The following is a 24721-nucleotide window of genomic DNA, read 5'->3' as shown; positions in this document are numbered from 1 at the left end:
CACTATTAAAAAAACACGACTGTGGAAATCTATCACTTAAAATATAATGCTTTATTGAGAGAGAGAGAAGTGGGGAGGCACTGTCTCAAGCCATTGACCCAAAATAGATGTCCTCCCCACCTAAGTAGTTACAGAGAAAATGTGGAACACTGCCTCAAGTCATTGACCTAAGACAAAAGCCACAAAATGCACAGAAAAATACCTTATTTATAGAAGAATCATGATGCAATCAAGACTTCCTAAGGGGATTATAATTTTTTTACAATGGTTGGAGACAGAATGTTGAATTGCTTTGCAATGAACACATTCAAGCTAATTAACATTTTAAAGAAATGATCAGGAAGTTGGAGACATACAAAGAGGAGTTTAACTAGATCTTCAGTCAGGGGCTGATTTTATCATTCCAGCCATTGGATTTGATACAATGGGAGGCTTCTAAAACAAAAGGATACTCAAGATTGGTATTTAAGATTTGATCATTGAGTATTTCTAGATCAAAGACCTGCACAAACTCAATTAAGGCTTTAAGGACTTTATAAGTATGAGGGTGGGGTCTTGAAGGGAGAAATGGATGGGGGTGAGGAGAGAATCAGTTTTTACTAACTTTTTGGAGATATTAATAACTCTTAATACTTGAGAACAACACAATAATTTCTCATTCCACACCTACATAATCAAAATTTTTAATAAAAACACTGCATTTGCCACTCTGAATTAGTTACTATTAATAAAGCAAATTATTTTATTCACTTATAATTGAGTGTGCAGATGAGTGTGCACAAAGATACTTGTGCATGAAAGAGATTTAAGTGGAAAAGTCGTTGCACAGAGACAGTCCCACTCTCTCGGCTTTGGAAGCCTGGGTCCAGTGGTACGAAAAGTTGTTACACCTGGAGACTTCCTCAGCTGCATTGGATGGCCCTGTTGTCTTTTGTGCTCCAACATGCCCTAAGCACTCCACAGTGCTTTGCTGTGTCGCCCTCTCAGCCGTTGAACCTTCTTATTGGTTTCTTCCGCCCGTTCCGCCGAAGCAGTCTTCACATGCTGGGTGAGCAAAGCCCTGGTTCACCAGGGGTCGATGACCCGATGGCTACCCTCACAAGGTTTAGCCGGCCTGTCGAAGCCATTGCCCGGGGTGTGGCTGCTGCTGCATGCTAGCAGCTACTGGGAGCCACAAGTGAGAGCTGGGTGTCAGGTGGGGCTCAGAGCCTGGAGAGCTGCCCTTAGAGGGCAAGACAAGCCCTCCATATCATACCAGAGATATTACCCCTCCCTGAGCACCCCATACACCCCTCACTTATAATTAATAACAAAGAAATTACAGATTTTCCAAACACATTTATTAAACAAACATTGTATAAAGGTATCTCATATTGACTAGCATAAGTTCAACAAATTTTTTAAAATTTCTTTGTATTTTGGGACTAAGGACTTTTTAAGTTTTCTTTTCTTCCTATATAGTGAACTCCAAAAATTCTTATACTGTCTGTATACTGTTTGTCATTTACTCTATTTTGTTTTTGTTACTTTTCCTCATTTAACATTTTAGTATTTTAATAGAAAAATCACAAAACACCACCAAAAATCCTAATCCTTTTCTACACTTGTGAGCTGTTAATTTTAAATCTAACAGAATGCAAAAACATTAAAATTATTTCTTTAGCTAAGATCATTTCAACTGAAAGATTAACATATAGATTTTCACTAAAACAAGTAATCTAGAATTAACTATATCACTGATAATCCTGCTAAGCTTCCTAGTATAAAGGATTAAGATAAAAAAACAAAAACAAAAAACCTCTGGTGTTGTTACCTGAATGTCAAAAAATCCTAACAAAATATAAATTCCAAAAGGATGAAATCTCTCAGGTAAGTACATGGAAAAATATTTTTAAAAATGGAGAAGCACATCTCTACCTCTTTTATCCCTTATCAAAAATATTTTAATCCAACTGCTTCATTCGAAAGTCTGCATGAACAGTCTATGTATAACTATTCCATTCCTGTAAATTTGTTCTATATAAATTTCATATAGGTTTTTTAAGGGGAGTATGAGAGATAGGATAGAGAACAAGGGGAAAAAAGAAGCAAATTTTAGACAGTACTTATAAGATTCCTTTTAGAGTATGCTGGTCATGGAAACAAAATGTGGGGATATTACTTGAAAATTAATATTGTTAACTGGCTAATATGAGAATCTAAATGAGTTAAAGACGTTCTAATGTGATCACTATGCTGTACCCTAAAGTACCAGGAAGAGATGGTCTGTACTTGAGGACAGAGTAATAAGACTTGCTGGATAATCTGTTCTTCATGAATCAGAAGATTAAGGGTACCTATTTATTATGTAGATTTATGAGAACATCATTGCCCGCAATGGGTCATCTTCTAAGTTCCTGGATCCATATTAGCTACAGAAATGTAGGGTCAACCATTAAACCCTATAGAGCCAGCTATACACACCTCTTCAAAAACAGAAACTTAGAAGTTGGCTTTGCAGGTTTCTGCAGTTCCTATAAGCCTACTGACATCATAGGAATCCCGACTACTTGGGCAGTGAAAGTAGAGAATGGAGAGAGAATAATTGATCACTCTTCCAATAAGGTATTTTGAGCTTTTGAGCTATTTTTTTAAAAATAATATCAGTGTCTCAAGTCATTAACTTAAAACAGCATTAGTCTGACCTTTGTAATATAGCAGCACACACTAGAAAAGGGACCACATATTAAAAAAAAACAACTATTAAAATAAAAACAGTTTCTCTTTGTACAAATTAAAATGCTTACTTGGAAACAGGTACTATATACTAAAATACATGGAAAAAAAAACTTCTTAAGCCAAAGAAACAGCAATTAGAATTTTAATCACTTTCCAAAGAGCACATATAATCAGATGCTTTTAAAAGAGGTTTCATTAAAGCTGAGGCCACACCCTTGGTTTCCTAGAACCTGTATCCCCTCAAACACTAATTTTATTTCTATTAAATATTTTCTTAATCAAATTCAAAATGAAAATATGGCCCAACTATATTACAGAGCCATAAAAATTTCTTCTAATATATAAATCATGTTTAAAGATCTTGCTTCCAAAATCTGCTATTCAGAAAGTAATGAAACATTAGCACTCAAAAAGTCTTTTTGCTCAATTAACAATAATAACTGTTAATACTGACCAAAATAGGAAAATAGTCATTTTTCTATATTTTTGTGCAATAAATAAATTTAGACAAAATACTTCCATGCAAAAAATATAAGTTTTACACATCCAAAATACACTATTATATATAAAATATATCTCTAAAAACTTTCAGTGATTAGAGATACAGCAAACTATATTACAATTTGCATTACTAATTATATTTCAATATAGAAATGCTTTTATGCTAATACATTTCAAAAACAGTATGTTGGCTTCAGAGAATAATTTCAATTCTGGAATAAAAATTGGGACTGTGGGAGACTCAAATAAAATGAAAGACTGGGTCACACTAAGAAGACATTCTTAACAGAGTTTAAAGAACTAATTAATATTAATCTAGTCTATCTTTTCTCCATAAGTAGCAATACTAGAGATTAAAGTGAAGACACCATATATTCATTACTCAAGCATCCTGTGCATCACCTGTGCTTTTTAGAAAGGAATAAGGAAAGGGACTTATCTTGAGTCAAGTAATTGAGTCTTTATGATCTTTCATACCACATAACAATTTTACAGGAAGCATTCTTTTGAAGTAAATTAAATTCTAAAGATGTGTAAGTTAACCTACTTTTTGATGAACCCACACTACTCAACTAAATTGCTATTTCACTCCTGTTCTCATGTTGTTTGATAAACACAAAATTAATTGGACATCTAATATCAATTATAGCCAATTTTACTCTGCAGATGCTTAAAGTAATAAAAGATGTCTCAAAAACATATGTACTGAAAAGGCTGTAGGACAGTTCAATGTTAGATATCACATCCCAATATTCATATATTTTTACATGGCTAACATAAGCAATTAGGCTAAAATAAAAACTTAAGATTTTTTATTAAGTTTCTTGAGAGAATTTATTCTCTCTAAAACTCAGTAACAAAAGTACAATATGTAGAGTTTCAAGTTACATGTATTTCTTCAGATTTCTGAAGTCCCTAGACTAATCTCTTATTTTCCTGAATATTTTTCATAATATTTTCAGTGAAGAACAAACAGTGGGATAAAGTCTTATCTTCTATGTTGTTGGTTATGAACTTTCTAAAGGAATAACTTTACTATAATTTATTTGAAAGGTTAAATTAATCTGCCATTTTTCAGCTAACGGCCATCATTTCTCATGTTACAGAATTCTAAAAGTAGCTTTCTTGTTCCCAAATACTACTTTTTTTAGGGGGAAGACCAGAACTAAAACTCTTTTCCAAAAAGTTAAACATATTAAATAAATATAGTATATAACAACGTTAATTCAAAGATATTTGTCTGTTTCTTCAGTTTTAGCTCTTTGTTCTTGTCGATGACTAGCTGCAGTCCAAAATGTTATTTTTTTAAGTACTTGCTGAAGAAGCTTTGGAGGTAATAAAGTTATCTGACTTTCTAAGATGACAGCGTTTTTACCAATGCAGTCAAGACATAACCTATTAAAAAAAAATCACTCCTAAGTTCTTAGAATCAGAAGACACATGAAATATTTAAACATATCATTCAATCAACAAACATTTAAACACTAAACAATGCCTACTATGTATTAGGAACCATCCATCCTTTAAAAAGCTTACAGTTAAGGAGGGCAGCTGGATAGCTCAATGGATGGAGAACAGGCCTAGAAATGGGAGGTCCTAGATTCAATTCTGGCCTCACATACTTCCTAGCTATGTGACCCTGGGACTGCTCCCCAGGACTCTAAATCCTAGCATCCCATGTTCGTTCTCATGTTAAGTCCTTACATTTTGGAGATAACCTCGCCTCTCTCTCTCTCTTTTTCCTTTATCACAGCTGGGAAAGTAGGCCAGGCAGGAGAATCTATACACATGGATTTACTTTTTGTTAGAAAATTAGGTTTGAACTTCTATTTCTTTTAGTTTATTTTCTTTCTACTTCAAGTGATTATTAATAAACTTTCTAAAATATAATACTTGGGAGTTACTGGATATTGATTTAAATCTTACATAGTCATGGTGTTTCTTGTATCTCTTCCTCCCCCTAAATGGCTTCAATACTTGGTTCAACTAAAGTGGTTCACCTCTATTTGCATATCTTGGGGAAGATATAAAATTTGTCCATGCTATTCACAGAATACTCAAAGAAGCATATTGTTCTCCAATAAACAGAAAAAGATGTCAATTTATTCATTTAAAAAAATTAATACAGGTCTAGAGATTGGAGGTCCTAAGTTCAACTCTGGAACTTACTTCCTAGCTGTTTGACCTTGGACAAGTTATTTACACCCCCCCTCTTCCCCCCCTGCCTAGCCCTTACTGCTCTTCTGCTTTGGGACCAATACACAATTTTGATTCTAAGATGGAAGGTAAAGGTTAAAAAAAATTAATAACATATATCTAATGAAGAAATAAAGAATTCACTTACCTAAGAAGTGAATAAGGTTGAGTTTGAAAGATCAATAAATCATTACAGTGACCCTAAACAAAACACAAAATAAAATTATGTTAAAAGGCAAATAGTAAGAGGCAACCTAGTTCAGGAGAAAGAATGACTGATTTTGTAAATAAGAAAACTGAGTTTTTGAGCTGCTTTAGACATTTCTGGACAAGTCACTAAACTTCTCAGAACCTCAGTTTTCTCAATCAACCACAAGGGCCAACCTTATTTAATGTGTTATCAATCAACCAACAAGTTATTTATCAATTAACATCTTTATGTCAATGGACTACAGTAGAACTTGAGAATAAAAATACAAATTATGAAAACAATCCCTTCTCTCAAGGAACTGATATCACAGGGAAAGGGGAGAGGGGAGACATATATATTATTTATATCAATTTTTATAAAATAAAGAAAATAAATATGGAGTAGTTTAAGAATAGCCACCTCCAACTAGGGGAAAAGCCTAAGCTTTACCTAGAGGGAAGAAAGGGATTCTATGAGGTAGGAGTGAGAGCATAGAACATTCCAGCATGAAGACACTCAATACAGGTTCAGAATGTCTAGGCTATATGCAAAGAGCAGAGAAAATGCCAGTTTGGCAAGCCTGCAGAGTATAGGAAGGAAAATAATGTAAAATAAGGCTAGAAAGACAATTTGGGGATCTGGCTATGAAAGGTTTTAAAGGCTAAACAGAGTAATTTATATTTTATCCTATAGGACCCTAGGACCTGATGGTGTTTTCTGGGTAGAAGGGAGAGACATGGTCAGATCTGTACTTAAAGAAAATTCTACTAGCAGCAGTGTGGCAGATGGGGAGATAAATGTGAAAGAGGCCAATTAGGAAACCATTGGAAGAGTCCAGTTAAGAAGTAATGTATCACTGAAGTAATATGGAAGCTGTTATTTAGAGAAAAGGGGTCAAATGTAAGAGATGCTGTTTAGGTAAAAACAGCAAGACTGGACAATTGATTGCCTATATAGAATATCATCCTAATCAGCAAAATGGGTAGAGTAATGTTCATAATGATTATAAGAAAGGTACTTTGTAAACTTTTCAGTAATATAAAATAATAGGTCATGTTTACAATTTTATTAGTTTAATAGATGAGGAAATTTAGATAGAGAGTTAAGTGCCTAGTGCTATTTAAATATAACTTATTACTATTGTTACTTATTGTAAATATTTCATAGCAGTTATCAAAAATTAGTTTTAGAAAAGTAGGTAAGAGAGTAATATCAACAAAAGAAAATGTTCATGGGCTATACCTTATTCTCTTTATTTTAGGAATAAGTATTTCCAGATATTACAAAAGCACAGTATGGAGTATGGAATCTCCAACTTGCTCTTAGAACCAGAATGAATTCCTAATTTAAGTTACATCTTTTAGGGACTTTATAAGAAATCAAAATGAGAAAAGGAAAAGGAAACTAATTAAGGTTAGTCCAGTGATGGCAAACCTTTTAGAGACCAAGTGCTGTGCCCAACCCCTATGACAACCCCAGATAGGGAAGGGAGGAAGCACTCACTTGTCTGCTGGGCAAAGGGGCAGGTGATGAGAGGTACACATGTAAAGGGGGAGGGGAGCAGCTCAGCCCAAGTCCCTTTGGTTTTCTAGAAACAAACTCTGGTAGGCAACAGTTCACATGCCCTCTCTGGCGTGTGTGCTTATAGGTTTGCCACCACAGGTTTAGCCTATGAAAATTTATAGCTAAGAATCTCTGAAAAGAGAAATCCTGAATTATCAGTTTACATAATTGTTATGTTATATTAGTTTAACAGTCAGAGAAATAGCTTCTCTTAGAAATACAATTTCATTCTTTGACTGGAGAGTTTTACAAAAGACATCTCTCCACAAATTAGAAGGATTAAGGGATCAAAAGAAAAATAAATCTTTCTTTAAAATATTTTAAATTTAATATTATGAAGTTATAACTGAAATATAAATTGTGATTAAAAATTTTCAATCATAAAGAATAATTCTCACAAGAATCATACACCACGATCAAGTGGGTTTTATACCAGGAATGGAGAGATGGTTCAATATTAGAAGAACCATCAGATATCTTCCACTATATTTTCCTCATGAGATTTCTATTGGATGTTTGGTATGTATTTTCTATCATAGCATGAGCAATATGGAAATATGTATTACATTAAAGTATGGGTATAATCTATATCAGACTATTCACTACCTGGGGATAAGGAGAGTAGGGACAGAGAAAATCTGAATTTTAAAATGTCAAAAAACAATGATCAAAAACTGTTTCTATATGTAACCAAAAAAATGAAAAATAAAATTTTTTTCAAATAAAAAATTCATTTCTAAGAAGTTGAAAGGATGCAATACAAAATTATATACTTATGCTTAAATTGAGGGGAAAAAAGATTTCCTGCAGGTATATGTACTACTATGGATACGAAAGGAACAACTCAAGTGCCTTGATCAGTATTCTGATTTTAACTTGTTTACACTAGCTCTTGAGTATGAGTCTTTCTTTGCATTTACAAGTGGACCTCAAGATAACAACTCATTGACTATAGAGTAGTAGTTTTGTAAAGCAATTTCCTCATGATACCTCTGTGAAGTTGCTATTTCATTTTAAAAATGAGAAGATCAAGTAGATTTGAATCCAATTTTTCTGTTTCCAAGTGTGCTTTCCACTATACCCTTCTGCCTCTCAACTAACTGATCCTAAATAAATAGAAAAATCTATTCCCATCAGTATGGCCTCTATGTTCCTACGTTTTCCAAAGTGTTGGCAATAGGAAAACGGCAATAGGAAATCCTCAAGATAAAGGGTATTATAGGTTCATTTATTTCCTAGATCTTAACATAGAAACAGATTTTATTAAACCTCTTTGTACTTGGATTTGAATTTAACATCTGAGAGAGAGTGAACATGAGAGGAATGAAAGTACATGTTTTTAAAAATTTAGTACTAATCATAACCAAAATATCTACAAGAACTCCAAAAGAGAAGCCAAGATATATCCAGCTCTTTCTACCTAGGAAAATGAGCTTTTATATTTTATATCACCCATAAAGAATTATAGAATGTACTGATAATACACATATATACCAGATCTAAAGCAGGAAGGCCGGCCCACAGCCTTCCCACTAAAGGAAAGATAGAAAGCTGACCTTGGGGAAGGACTATAGCCAAGGAGATGGACAAGAAGCAGGCAGATACACACATAATATTTGACAATGGAGGTCCATAGAAAAGCTCCCACTATTTAGCTTAGGACATGATACCGCTAAGGAGTCCTAAATTAACAACATGTGGAAATAGGAGTATAGAGATTAGCTAAGAGGAAAAGCCACGATCCCTTGCAGGCTGGGCTGTAGGTACGGATCAGTCTGGCTTGAGGAGAGGAGATCAAGAAAGAAATCACCGGTTCCTTAGAGCTGGTACTCTAAGCATGAACCACTTGAGGATAAGAGATTGAGGAGGAAAGGTCTTTCAGGAAGAGAGAGAGATAGAGAGGGAGGAAGTTAAAGATTGAGCTTGGCCAGAGGCTAAACTCCAGGAAAGACAGACATAGCTGAGAGGTGTTGCGGCAAGAGACCTGGCCTTCTGTGGAGCTCCTATTTATTACCATTGAGATGCAAATGTGCACAATACATAGGGATGAGTGCATAGTGTATTATCATTGGTTAAGGACAAGGTATAGGTGTGGCTTGTCTCAGCCAGGTGAGCACAAAGAAACCTGAGCCTAACCTGGGGGATGCTGGGATCCAGGGTCAAAGGCTTTACTAGCCATGGGCAAGACTGAGCATGCTCTCTTCTAAGACAATCTTTACATTCTAACTGTTTCTCTTGTCCATAGATAGGTGTGGACTGCTACAAGATAAAATTGCTTACCATCTCCAGGAAGGGGGAAAAAGGGAAGGAAGGGAGATAATTTGGATCATATAACTTCAAAAACTTATGTGGAAAATTGTTATGACGTGTAATTGGTAAAATAAAATATCTTAAAAAAAAAAAAGAGAATTATAGGATGTAAAGTTGAAAGAGGCCTGAGAGGCCATCTTAACTAATCCAAACTTGATGAATAATCCTTCCACATTACCTGGACTTGTCACTTTGGAATATAGCAACAAACCTGGTTGGCCCCTTGATCTCCTATCTTCTGATTACCCTAAAGTAGGGAAGACTTTTTTCAAAACTGCATTTGGGAGGAGCAGCCCAATGAACAGACTTTAAAGGAAGTAATTCTGTGCTTTACTCCAGATAAGACTGTTCAAGCCTCTCCATAAAAAGGGGTTAGGCATGTAAAAGGAACTTGTACTTTCCATTACTTAGCAAAAATGGCTATCTGCTAACATATAGGCTACCTGTTAAAGAAGGGGCTAGCTAGGTGACTTAAGCCTGGGCGCTGGCCAAGGCACTGCTCTTTTGCACTTATTTCCTTCCCTGAGCATAGGTGATTGAATAGTAACCCTGAGATGGACATGCCCAGTCATAGGAGAAACCTTTTGAATTTCAGAGGTAAAGAGCATCTAGTTTGAAGTTGTAGCTTTCTGGTATGGACATGTTTGATTTGAAATGCTCCCACAAAAGCTTTTAGCTCTTAAAGTCAGTGATTCATTAAGAATAGCTATTACTTCATCTGAATTCTTGGCAATTATAGTGAGAGTTGCCTATTACCTCATCTTCAAAGTTTCAACTAAGCAGCTTTTTAATTTTAATAATAATTTTAATAATTATTATTATTATAATATAATATAACATAAAAATTAATTTAATAATAAAAAAGTCAATGGAAATGTTTAGATATTTACTTACTGTATCCATAAAAAGCAAATCATCTTTGCTACCACCAAATACCATGACTTCACTTTCTTTTCCCAAACAGGCAGTATGCCATAACCTGTGAGTGAAAATTGTAAAAAATGAATTACTGCTAAGAAAGGGATGTCATAATATCATAATGTAACAAAAGGCTCTATTTCAATAAAACAGGATGTTTATTGAATTGATCTTTGCTTTTGGCATGTCCTCAAAGGTGCTAGACTGAAATATTCCCCCGAGTTCATTTACTATAACCCCTAAATGTAGATGACTCACTAATGGCACCATGCTGTGCTGGAAAGAACCCTGGACCTGAAATCAGGAAACCTGGTTCAAATCTCAGCCCTAGCATTTATTAACTATGTGATGAAAGGGACACTACACAATCTCTGCAAGTCTGTTTCTTCATTTGTTAAAAAGAAGAAGAAGGAGGGGGCAGCTGGGTGACTCAGTGGATTGAGAGCCAGGCCTAGAGATGGGAGGTCTTAGGTTCAAATCTGGCCTCAGCCACTTCTCAGCTGTGTGACCCTGGGCAAGTCACTTGACCCCCATTGCCTAGCCCTTACCACTCTTCTGCCTTGGAACCAATACATAGTATTGACTCCAAGAGGGAAGGTAAGGGTTTAAAAAAAAAAAAAGAAGAAGAAGAAGAAGGAGAAAGAGAAAGAGGAGAAGGAGGAGGAGGAGGCAGGGCAACTAGGTAGCTCAGTGATTGAGAACCAGGTCCAGAGACTGGAGGTCCTGGGTTCAAATTTGAACTCAGATACTTCTATGTGATTCTGTACAAGTCACTTAACCCCCATTGCCTAGCCCTTATCACTCTTCTGCCTTGGAACCAATACTTAGTATTGATTCTAAGATAGAAGGTAAGGGTTTAAAAAAAATAGGAGGGGGATAACATGTAACTACTAACTAGGTACTGAAATTGTTGTAAGGAAAGTATATTGTAAAAGTAATTTTAAAATTGGTTACTATTATTACCCACAACTCTACCTCACTCTTTTTTCCTGACTCTTGTTTCAACTATAACTTCTTTTTGAAAACTGAATTCACCATTTTTTACTAAAAAAAAAAAAGACACACTTCACAATTTTCCTATTAATTGCACTTTCTTCTGATTAATTCCCATCAATCTTTTGATATCTTTTTGTCATTTTTGACAATTTTCTTTCTCTGCCAGACATAGTTCATCTCAAAGTCACTGTTATAGTTTCTTTGCAGATTCTAATTTGCTCTCCTTTGTTCCTGTTTCCTTTGCTACCATTCTAGTCTAAAACCTCATCATTACTTCGAGTTTGCACTACTACAGTATCCACCTAAGTCTCACCATTATTCTTTTACCTTCTCACAGTTCCAATAAAGAGTTGCTAAAATAATCTTCTTAAAACCAACCACCTGCCTGTTCAAGAATTTTAAGTATTACCTAGTATTCCTAGTACCTTTAGTATTCAAGACTTAATAAACTTACTCTTCCTCTACTTAACATATTTATTTCTTGTTATTCTCCTACTTGGACCTTCTGCTCTAGTCGAATTCACCTTCTTCCTATCCCCCACATGACTTATCCATTATTCTGTCTGGAATGCCCAATAATTTTCTTTTTACAATCTGTATTCCCTACGGCCTTGATTTTTTTTTTCAAAAACAACCTCCAGAAAGAAGTCCATCCTTTACCTCAACCTGATTTTTCTGTTCATTCCTGTACTTGGAAACTTTTAACATTTTTGTACTGTTTAACATTTTGATTTGAAGTTCCATAAATATGTTCCTCCCTTGGCGCCACCATCCTTTCAATCTGGGTGCATTATCCCAGCATTTTCTTCAACTCCTCACTTTTCTTCAACTCTTCACTGTCTTTCACTCCACACAGCCAAAATATTTGCCAAATTTTGCTGTTTTCATTACAAATATATCTTGAATATGATCCTTTCTCTCAACTCATACAGCTAATATCTTAGTTTGACTTCCTTACCTCTGGTCTAGATTCTTCCAATAGAATCCTAATTGATCTCCTTGCATCTCAAGTCCATCCTGTAGCTTCTAAAGTGCTTTTATTTCAGCATAGATCTAACCCTATCATTCCTTAACTCAATTCTAGTAGCTTCCTATTGTCTGGAGGATAAAATATAAACTGCTCTGTTTAGCTTTTTAAGCCCTTCAGAATCTGTCCCAAACTTAAACTTTCCATATCTGCTGAATATTATACTCTACAATCCAGACAAACTAGGCTTCCCCAAACATGACACTACATTTCCTATCTCTAAACCCTTGCTTTGGCTTTATCCCATTGTATGGAATGCACTTCCTTTCTACCTCCTAAGGGTCAACATCCTTCTTTAAGGCAAACTCAAGGACTATGTTGTACATGAAATCCTTTCTGATTTCTGCATTACCCCTCCTAATTCTAGTGCTCTCTCTCCCAAACTACCTTGTATTTAATGAATATATGTATATTCATTTTATATTTATATTGTATGTGTTATATATGTATCTGTCTCCCCTATTAGAATATAAACTTTCAAGTAGAGATTGTTTTATTCTTTATACTTGTATTTCTAGTGCCTAACACATAGGAGAAGTTCAAAAATATGTGTTTGTTGGTTACTTTTGGAAGGAAAGAACATGTCTTCTAATTTTTTTTGTATTTCCCTATTAAACATATTTTAGGTGCTTAATAAATGTTGCTGACAACAAAAGCAACCCCCCCCAAAAGACTATTATTTAATTAAATGTCTCAAGTAATTCTTTCTATAAATCCCTGAATAAAAGAGTGGAGCATTTTATATCTTGAAAAGGGGATGGGTCTAATGGTTTATATATATCTCTAATTTCAAAGAATACACTTGTGAACTAAAATGTGTTTTTTTAGTTATTTTACATCACTCACCAAGAACCAATTTCATAGTTTTACAGCAACGTTATATTTCAGCAAGTTCCAACTCTCAGAAAAAAAAAATGCATTCAAAATTTAAAAATCGATTCTCCATTTTTAAGGAATAGTTAAAACTGATAAAACCATTGAATGTGCTTCTTGACAGCAGAGACTCTTTGAGAATACTCTGTTTATTATTTACTAATTAATCAAAATATTATGGCAACAATCCTTAAAATAATTATGTTACTTTTTATTTTTGTTACCATATAACTTGAGTAGATCAGGTTTTTTTTTGCTTGGCTTTAACAATTTACACAGTAAAATACATATAATTTGCACCTCAGGTGAAATGATTTTTTCAAACACTGAGCACAAATTCAATGGCAGGTGTTTTTTGTGATCACAGATCAGAAGTAGGTCATGAGAGTTTACTTTGGGAAATATTCTGCCCAATTCTCCAATTTCATAAAACAAAGTTCAGCCAGACCTTTGGTGAAAACCAATCACAAGTCTTAAAAAAAAACAAAAACAACTGATACATTTTGCTTTGACACAGTAATAACTTCCCATCTCCCACCCCCAACCACTACCACCACCCTAGCCATCCCAAAACTTTTGAGGTATAAGGGAAAAAGAAGGGGAGAAAAAAAGGGCCCACCTATAAAGAGGGTGCAATTTTATCATGGAGAAGAAAATATATACCTTGGGCATAATCTTTGGGGCAGAACAATAATTCCTAAGGACCTACTCCAATATTTTATTGAGTATCTCATAGAGACACAAAGGAAAACCCCATAGTTGGTTGTGTTCCTTATCATATAGCTACTGTCTACTCAAACCAAGCAAAAGCTCTGGTTCAAGAGAATTGGGGAGGAGAACAAAAGAGATTTCTTCATATTGTATGTTCTGCTTAGGAAAGCCACAAGGGGAGAATTGGGCAGATTATATTTTGAATGACTTGGAAAAATGAGCACAAACTGAATTTAGACAAACTAAATTCTCTTTTTCATAAAAAAATATCAGCAAATATTCACTGTTCTCCTTACACTAAACTGTATCCCACCTTTTCTCTTCCTCACCTCATACCTGAAGATAGATCTGCCTCTTTTTTATCTGCCTTAGGAAAATTCTGGCCTGGACTTGATCTTCGAAGAACACTGGAAAGCCTTTCCTGCCTTGATTTTGGTGACATTCTAGCTTGCAACCTGATGTTTTTTTCTATAGACTCTGATAGTTTATGTCCTCTCACAGCTGCTCTAACTTATTACCTAAACATTCTAATAAAGCATATTATTTACATGACATATCAGCTGAATTAAAAGAAATCTTTTTACAAAGCTCTTCTACCTAGAATTATATTGATAATAATTTTGTTGCTCTAGTTAATCTCTTAATAAGTTCTTAACAAGGGCTGAAATATGACATCCCAAGAACAATTAACTATTTTAAAAATACATTTATTTCTACCACCAAACTTATAATTATAAATAGCATTATAAATTAAGGAATAAAAAATTTTTTTTTCTAGACATCTAAAAAGTACATTCTGACCAAATATTATAAATTAAAATAATGCAGGAATCATATTTCTATATGTAATGAAAACATGGTAAATTCTCATTGTGCTTCTATAATGGCATATATATATATTATATATATAATATGTTATTATATATATAAATGTTAGAGATTTTCAGGCCCTTTTTTCAAAACTAAACTTTGTCAAACTAAACTTACTAAACATTCATTCATTAAATAACTAAATAAAATACTAGAAAAATCATTATAAATTTACTTTAGTTCAAGATGAATAACCTATATAGAAAACATATCTAAAAGACATGACAAAAAAATCTAAACCAAAGTCCATTATTAACAATAACAATTCTCATATTGTACTAAATTGACAATTTCCTTCACAAATTTATCATAATTTACCACTAATTATATTAGAAAGTCATATAACAGAATATACCTTCAAAATCCTTTTTACAGTGTAATAATCTAACACATTTCCAATTATGAATAAAAAATTAATGATTTTTAATATACTTCAAATTTCCTATTCAAATAATTCAGTAGGATTAAATAGGTCACAAAATCAATTAGGAATTATACACATTAACATGCTTTTCCATAATCTAAATCAACAGGTACAAATTTCTGAATTGATTAGATTTTAAAACATTTCAAAACACAAATTCCTACCACCACCCTAACCCATAAAAGAATGTTTTAAATATAAATTACTAAGAACAGCAATAATTTTCAGTATCTTACTATCTTTTTTCTTCATTATATAGGAATTACCCACTTAATCTCAAAGACTAACAACCTCAAGTATTCAACATTAATGAAAAGTGGGTCAAATATTTCTAATAATTTAACTAACAAATTTGTTCTTCAGATAAAATAAAATTAAGAAAACAACCTGATGTTTTGCTTTTATATTAATAAATATTCTGATTCAGAGATATGCTTTAAAACTTTTCAAAACATTTAATTATTCCATTGTGTGCTAACTTTTTAGACCTACCTGGGTCTCGTCTTAGGTAAATGTGTAAGCTGTCTCCAACCATTTGTTATAACATTGTGAATCCAACCATCACCTGTAATAACACAACATATTAGAAATAAAGTCTAAGTTTCTTACACAGCTTCTGTTTTCTCTAAATTTGTGACTTGCTAGGATATGCACATAAGAATATAGCTTATGTTAAGTGTAGGTGAAAGAAATGAACTGGCCTAAAATAGGTCAATAATAATGTAAAGTCTCTTTACAGTTTGCAAATATTCACTCTGCCTAACTCATAGGCCTGTGATCAAGAATGGAAAGACAGATTGAGAACAACAGGTAATGTTACAATCTTTGCTGAAATGCTGAAATTTAATTATTTGTTATTTATTATATTTTCACAATTATTGATTGTTAGTAAATCACTATTATACAATGAAATGTTCCTAAGAACCACAAAGTTCATCACTAAAGAATATTTTATGCCCTAATTTTGTTAGCTTTCATTTTTTTGAATTTAATATTTCCTAATCTAAACTTAAACATAAAAAATGACATTTCCATAGTCTAGCAGAAAATAAAAAAGGGAATTCTAAATGAAACTATAAATTACCATTTATTTCTTTTAAGTATGAGATACATTTTACATGTGACTTTCAAAATTATCCTGTTTCTCTAAGCTTCCCTCCAAACTTTTCTGTCCTTTTTTTTTTAACCTTTACCCTTTGACTTAAAATCAATACTATGTATTGATTAGTATATAAAGAAGAGCAGTAAGGGCTAGGCAATTGGAATTAACTGACTTGCCCAAGGACACACAGTTAAGAAGTGTCTGAAGCCACATTTAAACCCTGAACTTCCTATCTCCAGGTCTGGCTCTCTAGCTATTAAGCCATCCAGCTGCCCCTTTTATGCTTTCTTTTGTATTTTAAAAAATGTTTCCAAGAATCTTCTTTTTTCTTAATATCACAATTGCTATTTCCCCCTTCTATTCCCCCCCAATGTCTCCCCAGTTAAAAAACTGGAGGAAAAAAAGAAACCCCTGTAACACAGCAAGAGAAAAGAAAAGGAATCCCCACAGTGGCAATGTCCAAAAAGTAATATCTCTGTCTGCATAACAAGTCTTCTGGCAAGAGAAGGCTAATCATAAGACTCATCATAGGTTCAGAGATCTTAATCCTTTCAAAAGTTTTTCTTTACAGTGTCATTGTTCTGGTTCTGCTCATCTTACTCTACAACAATTCATATTAACTAGGATTCTCTATAGTAGTCTCATCATTTTTAGTGCACAATAATATTCCATTTATGCATATTTTATAATTTCTTTAGTAATTACCTAATTGATAAGTAGTAGTAGTCTCTCGGTAACCGAGAATGACGATTATCTTTGTGCATTTTCATCTATGATAGATGAGTGTGCACAAAGACACTTGATTGATAGGTGTGTTTTTCTTTCTTCCAAACTTAATCTTTCCTTTAAGATCATGAACTTTATTTTGCTTGCAACTATTTTCTGTGTATTATTTTTCTTATTAACTTTTGCCCTATATTTTTCCCACCGAGTTTGACGTATTTCTATAACAAACTCAGAGAAACAGTTTGCCCCTTCTTTGTCTCATCTGATGCCCACTACCCTACATTTTTTTCCATGTTTGTATAACTTTCTAATCAGGCATCTCAAATATGAGAAAAAGTAAGTTCTACCTCATCCTCCTTTCTATACCATTGTATTCTTTTCACCCTCCCATCTCTTTTCCCTCTTAAAACTCTCACAGCAGAACCAACCTACCCAAGAATGTATTTAGCTCTCAATATTTGTTTAAGACATTAAGATTCTGAAGGGTCACTTGATTGTTTGCCTTCATTAAGATGTTAGCATTATATCATCATCTATTCCCTTCCAATTCTCAAATTTATGAGCCCATCTGTGATTCTTTGTTTCTGAATTGCTTCTGTCTGAATGCAATACTTCCTCCCTCCGCCCCTCCCCCCCCCATTTCATGTGAAAGCTATAGAGTAGGCTATGAAATTGCTGGGACTTTTCCTTTTGGGTTGTTGGTTTTTTTTTTTCAGGAGGTGATCAGTGGGATTCCATTTTCACTTTGCCATCTAATTCCAAAAGATCTCTATAGATCTTATTTCTTAATATACAGTGGCTAAACTTTTTTTAATCATGATTTTTAGGAAATCTAATGACTCCTAAATTATATTTCCTTGACTTCTTTCCCAAGTTGTTATTTTGGAAATCAAATATTTTATATTTTCTTCTATTTTTCAGTCTTGATTTTGTTTGAATGTTTCTTGCTGTGTAATGGAGTCATTCATTTCTGTTTTGTCTATTCTACTTTTCAGAAACTTTGTTTCTTGGGTAAGATTTACCACTTCCTATTCCAGTGAAGCCTTATCACCTCCAAGATCAAATCTAAAACCCTGTATTTGTCTTTAAAAGCTCTTCATAGCTTGGCTTCCTTCGATCTCCTTTCTAGTCTTGTTACATCTTACTCCCTTCATAAATTCTATGATCCAATGACACTGACATCTTGTTATTCTTGTATGTTCTTGTAATTTAATGGGGCATTTTCATTGGCTATTCCCTATAATTGAAATTCTCCATCTCCAGATAGAGATAACTTCCTTCAAGTTTCACCTAAAATTCCACCTTTTATAAGCAGCCTTTCCAATCCCCTTTATTCATTTATTTATATTAAACCCTTACCTTTCATCTTAGGATCAATACTGGGTATTGGTCTAAGATAGAAGAGCAGTAAGAGCTGGGCAATGGGGGTCAAGTGACTTGCCCAGGATCACACAGCTGGGAAGAGTCTGAGGCCAGATTTGACCTCCCATCTCTGGGTCTGACTCTCAATCCCACTTAGCTGAAATGTTTTTTTAATGTTATATGCAGATAAAAAGAAAATAATCAACAGAGGGAAGGCACTAGAATTAAAAGAGTTTGGGAAATGTTTCCTATAGAGGGTGAGATTTTAACTGGGACCAGAAGAAAGCCAGGAAAACCAAGAGATAAAGAAGAACAACATTAGGGACTGCCAATGAAAATGATCAGGGCCAAGAGGCAGAGTGTTGTTTGAGAACAAGGAGTTAAATGTTACTAAATCAAAGAGTACCTATGTGTGCTAGGAATGGGCAGAGAGAGGGGAGTGTTGTGTAAGGTGTAAGAAGACTGGAAAGGTAGGAGGATGGTTATGAAGGGCTTTGAATCTCAAGTAGAGGATTCTGTGTTACTCCTGGTGCCTTCTAAGCTCCTTATCCTGGGGTTTATTTTAGGTGGAGTCTTCTATTCTTGTGGCATGTGAACACAAATCCTGGCATGCCATAAGTGTCGCTGGCCAGCCTCTAATCACCCTGAGAGTCTGTGTGCTTGGCTATACAAGTTACCTCCTTTCCTACTTGCCCATATGTGACTTTCTGTATAGTTCTGGAATGGAAGAACTCTTTATAGTTTCAGAGTTCTTGATTATTTGGTCTGGTATGAATTTCAGCTTTTTGCATTGAAGTAATCAGTGGCAGCGAGGCAACCTGCTTCTATTCAGGCTTCATTCTTCAGGAGGTTTCATTTTAATTACTATGGTTTCTGAAAGCTTTTCACTAACAATCATTAAATAAGCAAAACTGTATTTTTGAAATGTTTTCTTAATGAAGATACCACTATCTGTTTTAATTCAAAAGGAATATAAGGATATTCCATGCTGGAATAAAACAGAGTTAAATAAAAAACTTTTAAAATATTAACCATTAAAAAGTAAGAACACAGAAGTTTTTCTATATCTGATGCCATAAAAAAAAAAACCTGCAAGGAATGCAGTACTACATCATAATCAGTGCTACTAGAACCAAAAGTCATACATACAGACAATAAAAAAACAAGCCAATGAACAAGGTAGGAGGACTCGATTACTTATACTTCAATTTCCCTGTGATCACGGATATGGGTACTCCCTGCAAAAATAAAGACTGCAACCTATTCATTCTCTATCATTCTTTAACACTCTTGCCAATGTATTCCCATAAAACTTCCCCAAAGGTTTTATATTGGGGTGCTTCCTCTAGTTCTCTAGGCATTATATAAATACCAATGGGTCTCACAGATTGCCAAACATTTGTTTCTCATTTTTTGATACATTCCTGACTCACTCTTCTCTTACATAATTCTTCTTGGTAATGTTAAACACATTGTTCATCACCATGCATCAAAAAAAAAAAAGATGGGGCCTAAACTCAGCACAACCTTAGCTTGAAATCCAAAAAACAATTAGAGATCATTAAAAAATGTTTTAAAACCATGACCAAATGGCAAAGAATTGTAAATTGAAGGGATGTCCATCAATTTGAGAACGGCTGGACAAATTATGGTATATATTAGTGATAGAATACTATTGTGCTATATGAAATGAATAGGATGATTTTAGAAAGAGCTGGAAAGACCAAATGAAATGATGCAGAGTGAAATAAGCAGAACCAGGAGAACATTATTCACAGTAACAGCAATATTGTAGAATGATCAACTGTGAAAGACTTAACTATTCTCAGCAATACAATGATCCAGGACAGTTCTAAGGGATTTATGAGAAAGAAGCCTATCCATCTTTAGAGAAAGAACTGCTAGAGTGGGAAGGCAAATCAAAGCATACAATTTTTCCACTGTAGTTTATTTGGGTTTTTATTTTATTTTTGTTTTATTGAACCAAAAGGTTTAAAATGATTATTCTCTTAAAAATGAACAATATGAAAAATGCTTTACATGATAATACATGTATAAACAAAATCAAATTTTGCTTGCCAACTCTGGGAAGGGGAAGGGATGGGAGAGAGGGAGACAATTTGGATCATATAACTTCAGAAAACTTATGTGGAAATTTGTTATTACACGTAATTGATAAAAAATAAAATATCTTCACAAAATTAAAAAAAAAATACAACCAAATAAACAAAATCTTGATACTATATTTTAAAAAATCACAAAATCTGCCTAGAACTATTGGATTCACAAGGTAAAATGAAAACAGAAAATATTCACTAATCACCTCCTAAAAGAAACCCCAAATTGAAAATGCTCAGGGAAGGTCATGACCAAAATTATACCAATGAGATACCATGCTCAAATTTTTAGAATGAAGCCATGGTAATCCTTAGGGAAAAATTTATATCTCCTAACACTTTTGTCAAAAAGAAAGATAAAAGAGAGCAATGAGGTATACAACTAAACAAAACTAGAAAATTTCAAACCAAAAAAACTTAAATAAATACAAAAATAGAAATTCTGAAATTCTAAGAAGAGTTAAAGAAAATGAAGGAAAAAAACACTGAGTTGATAAACACTAGTAATCATTTTTAAAAAATGAAACAAAACAAATAAAATAGATAAATTGTTGGCTAATTTGATAGAAAAAAGAGAAAAATTAAAATGACCAAAATAAAGAATAAAAAAAGAAAGTTCTGCTATCCACATCCAGAGAAAGAACTGTGGGAGTAGAAACACAGAAGAAAAACATGGGTTGATGGGGATATGATTGAGGATGTGGTCTCTAAACAATCACCCTGGTGAAATCATCAATAATAGGGAAATAGGTCTTGATCAATGATACATGTAAAACCCAGTGGAATTGCGGTTGACAATGAGGGGGAAGGGGAGGAGAGGAGGGAAAGAACATAAATCATGTAGCCATGGAAAAATATTCTAAATTAATTAATTAAATTTTTTTTTTCAATTAAAAAAATTCTGAAGAAAAAAGGAAACTTTAGAAAAAATTTAGTTTAGTTACATGGTAATTAAAATTTAAATTAAATGGATAGTTTGAATTTTTAATTATTCAGAGTAACAGACCAAGAAATGGAGAACTTTAAAAAATTGATCTTAGAAGAAGAAATTAAATAAACCAAGAAAGTAACTCTACTTAAAATACTAAAAATCCCTACTAAAAAATAGCAGGCCCAGGGAGATTTACCAAGGAAATACTATCATTCAAAGAACAATTAACTCCAATATTATATAAATTATACTGAATGACAGAGAAAACATCCTACCAACCTATTTCTAGAAAAATATGGTCCCAATACTAAAATAGGGATGATAAAGAAAAGAAAATATACAATATAGCAATATTTCTAATGGATAATTTAAAAATACTTGTAAAAAGATGATAACATCTGAAAGACTATTCACTATAATGAGGCTGGATAATAACAGGAACACAGTGTTGTCCTGATAGTAGCAAATTTCTGATCCGAATATGCCTTATTAATTTCTAAAATAATATTATTATCAATAGATACAGGGCAAGTTTTTGACAAAATATTTATGTTAAAAAACAGTTAAAAACACAGAAATGGAATTTTCCTTAATACAACAAATAGAATCTATCTAAAATCAAGAGGCTACTATTATCTATACTGGAGAAATGTTTCAATTTCAAAGGAACATAGCTGCACTCTTTGTGGTGGCCAAAAATTGGAAAACGAGGGGATGCCCATCAATTGGGGAATGGCTGAACAAATTGTGGTATATGTTGGTGATGGAATACTATTGTGCAAAAAGGAATAATAAAGTAGAGGAATTCCATGGAGACTGGAACAACCTCCAGGAAGTGATGCAGAGCGAAAGGAGCAGAACCAAAAAAACATTGTACACAGAGACTGATACATTGTGGTACAATCGAAGGTGATGGATTTCTCCTTTTAGTGGCAATGCAATGTCCCTGAACAATCTGCAGGGATCTAAAAAATACTATCCACAAGCAGAGGATAAACTGTGGGAGTAAAAACACCGATGAAAAGCAACTGCTTGACTACAGGGGTTGAGGGTATATGACTGAGGAGAGACTCTAAATGAACACTCTAATGCAAATACCAAAAACAGGGAAATGGGTTCGAGTCAAGAACACATGTGATAACCAGTGGAATCGTGCGTCGGCTATGGGAGAGGGAAAGGTGGTGGGAGAGGGGACAGGGAGGAAAAGAAAATGATCTTTGTTTCCAGTGAATAATGTTGGGAAATGACCAAATAAAATAATGTTTAAAATTAAAAAAAAAAGAATTTCAAAGGAAATTATGAAAAAGAAAGTGGGAAAGAAGGAGGCCTTCAGAGCTCAAGATATGAAGTAATAATCATCAAAACTATCTTAAAATGATCAACAAAAAAGTTGACTAATTAAACATATTTAAACAAGACCCAGAAACAACTATATAAAGTCCCATGGAAATCAATTCAAAAGCAACTACTGGTGTAAGCACTCTCTCTTTTACACTACTAGGAAAACTGGAACTCAGTTTGGTGGAAATTAGGTTTAGCTAAATTAAATTATATAGCACAAATAGCTCAAAATGGATAGCATGGCATAAACATAAAAGATCACAATATCATCAAAATAATTTGAGAAGGAAAGAAGATACCTTTCATAACTATAATTAGGGGAAGAATTCTTAATGACAGGAAGAGGCAATCATAGAAAATAAACAGTATTTTAATATAAAATTAAAAAAACATATAAACAATCAATGTAATCAGGATTAGAAGTAAAAAAGTTACTGGTAAAAAATTCTTTTCAGCAAATATTTCTGCAAAAGGTCCCAATTTCCACAAGATATACTGTCCAACCTTGCCTAAACTTGCCCAATTAAAGGAGAGGCTTACGAGGAAGTCTGTTATCCCTGGTCTACTATCAATAGCCTCACATGGATCTCATAAACTAATCAAGCACTCCTCTAAGACAGAGAGGAATGGTTGATGGCTCCAAGTTAGCCTGCTTTTCTTTTTTCTTTTCAAACCCTTACCTTCCACCTTAGAATTAATGTATTGACTCCAAGGCAGAAGAGTGGTAAGGGATAGGCAATGGGGATCAAGTGACTTGCCCAGGGTCACACAGCTGGGAAGTGTCTGAGGCCAGATTTGAACCTAGGACCTCCCATCTCTAGGCCTGACTCTCAATCCACTGAGTTAGCCAGCTGCCCCCCTGCTTTTCTTCATGTAAACAGGTCATGTTGTCCTTACCCCTAAGATGTTCCCAACCCTATAACCAACTGTATTATTTTCCTCACCTAACTTGATTTGCTTTTTGCTTATAAAAAGGAGCTGGTCTTTTGGCCTCACTAAAGAAGCCATCTGACCTACTTTATCAACAAGTTCTTCCTCTGCTAATAAATTAGTCCACCCTCTCATTTTATTGATGAGGAAACTGAGGTTCAAGAAGATTAATTTGTCCAAAGACACAAAGACAGTAACTGTCCAAGACTTTTAAAAGGAGGGGAGGGACTTATGTCAAAATAAAATATTGATAGCATTATTTTTTCTTCCAGCAATCAACTAGAAACTATAAGTATCAGCTGGGAAAAGACTGAACAAATTATGGTACATTCCTGTAATGGGATATATTATTGCAATTTGAAAAATGACAAAAGGGATGGATTAAAAGAAACTAGTGATAAGTGATGCTGAAAGAGTAAGAAAAGCCCATCAATAAGACATTTAAAACAATACACAGAAGAAAACGGAAGAGGGAGACACAATAAGCATTGCTGCTTTAAAAACCAACATGTTGAACTTATTTACTTTTAAAAAGGAAAAAAGTGCAAATAATGATGATTCATGATTCCATATGCAATCTTTTGTTCTTTCTATAAAGAACTGGGTTATGTTTGTTAGTACTTGGCAAGTTGATAATAACAAAAATTTAAATGGAAAAAAAAAAGACACTTAAGAAAAGAAATTCAAAAGGGGATATGAACAGAATAATTTTATTACTATGATCTTAAACTTAATATACATTTTAAAAACAAATTGAACATAAATTCCTGTTTCCAAATAAAACCTTTTTTCCTATTTGTACACTAAAATGGTCATATTTATGAATTACTAAGTTCATAATGAAAACAAAGAATTTTTAAATATTTTTGAAGCAAAAAAAGACAACTGGCTCTTTAAAATATCCTTTATTGAGTT

At 33.7% G+C, this 24721-nt stretch overlaps 1 protein-coding gene across 2 annotated transcripts in view; it reads right to left on the bottom strand.

The window, feature by feature from the left end:
* Nucleotides 1–2843: 2843 nt before the first annotated feature.
* Nucleotides 2844–24721, bottom strand: part of KLHDC1 (kelch domain containing 1) — a 48736-nt gene continuing 26858 nt past the window's right edge. For both annotated transcript variants that reach the window (XM_001378843.4, XM_056810960.1), the window contains 4 exons: nucleotides 15790–15862; nucleotides 10373–10457; nucleotides 5564–5616; nucleotides 2844–4614 (listed from right to left, as the gene is read on the bottom strand). In XM_001378843.4, coding sequence (XP_001378880.3) covers nucleotides 4446–4614; nucleotides 5564–5616; nucleotides 10373–10457; nucleotides 15790–15862 — 380 coding nt within the window. In that variant the 3' untranslated portion in view covers nucleotides 2844–4445. The remainder of the gene's footprint in view (nucleotides 4615–5563; nucleotides 5617–10372; nucleotides 10458–15789; nucleotides 15863–24721) is intronic.

The sequence above is a fragment of the Monodelphis domestica genome, chromosome 1 (genome assembly GCF_027887165.1).
Source record: "Monodelphis domestica isolate mMonDom1 chromosome 1, mMonDom1.pri, whole genome shotgun sequence".
Taxonomy (NCBI): domain Eukaryota; kingdom Metazoa; phylum Chordata; class Mammalia; order Didelphimorphia; family Didelphidae; genus Monodelphis; species Monodelphis domestica.
This window is presented reverse-complemented; position numbering and strand designations above follow the sequence as displayed.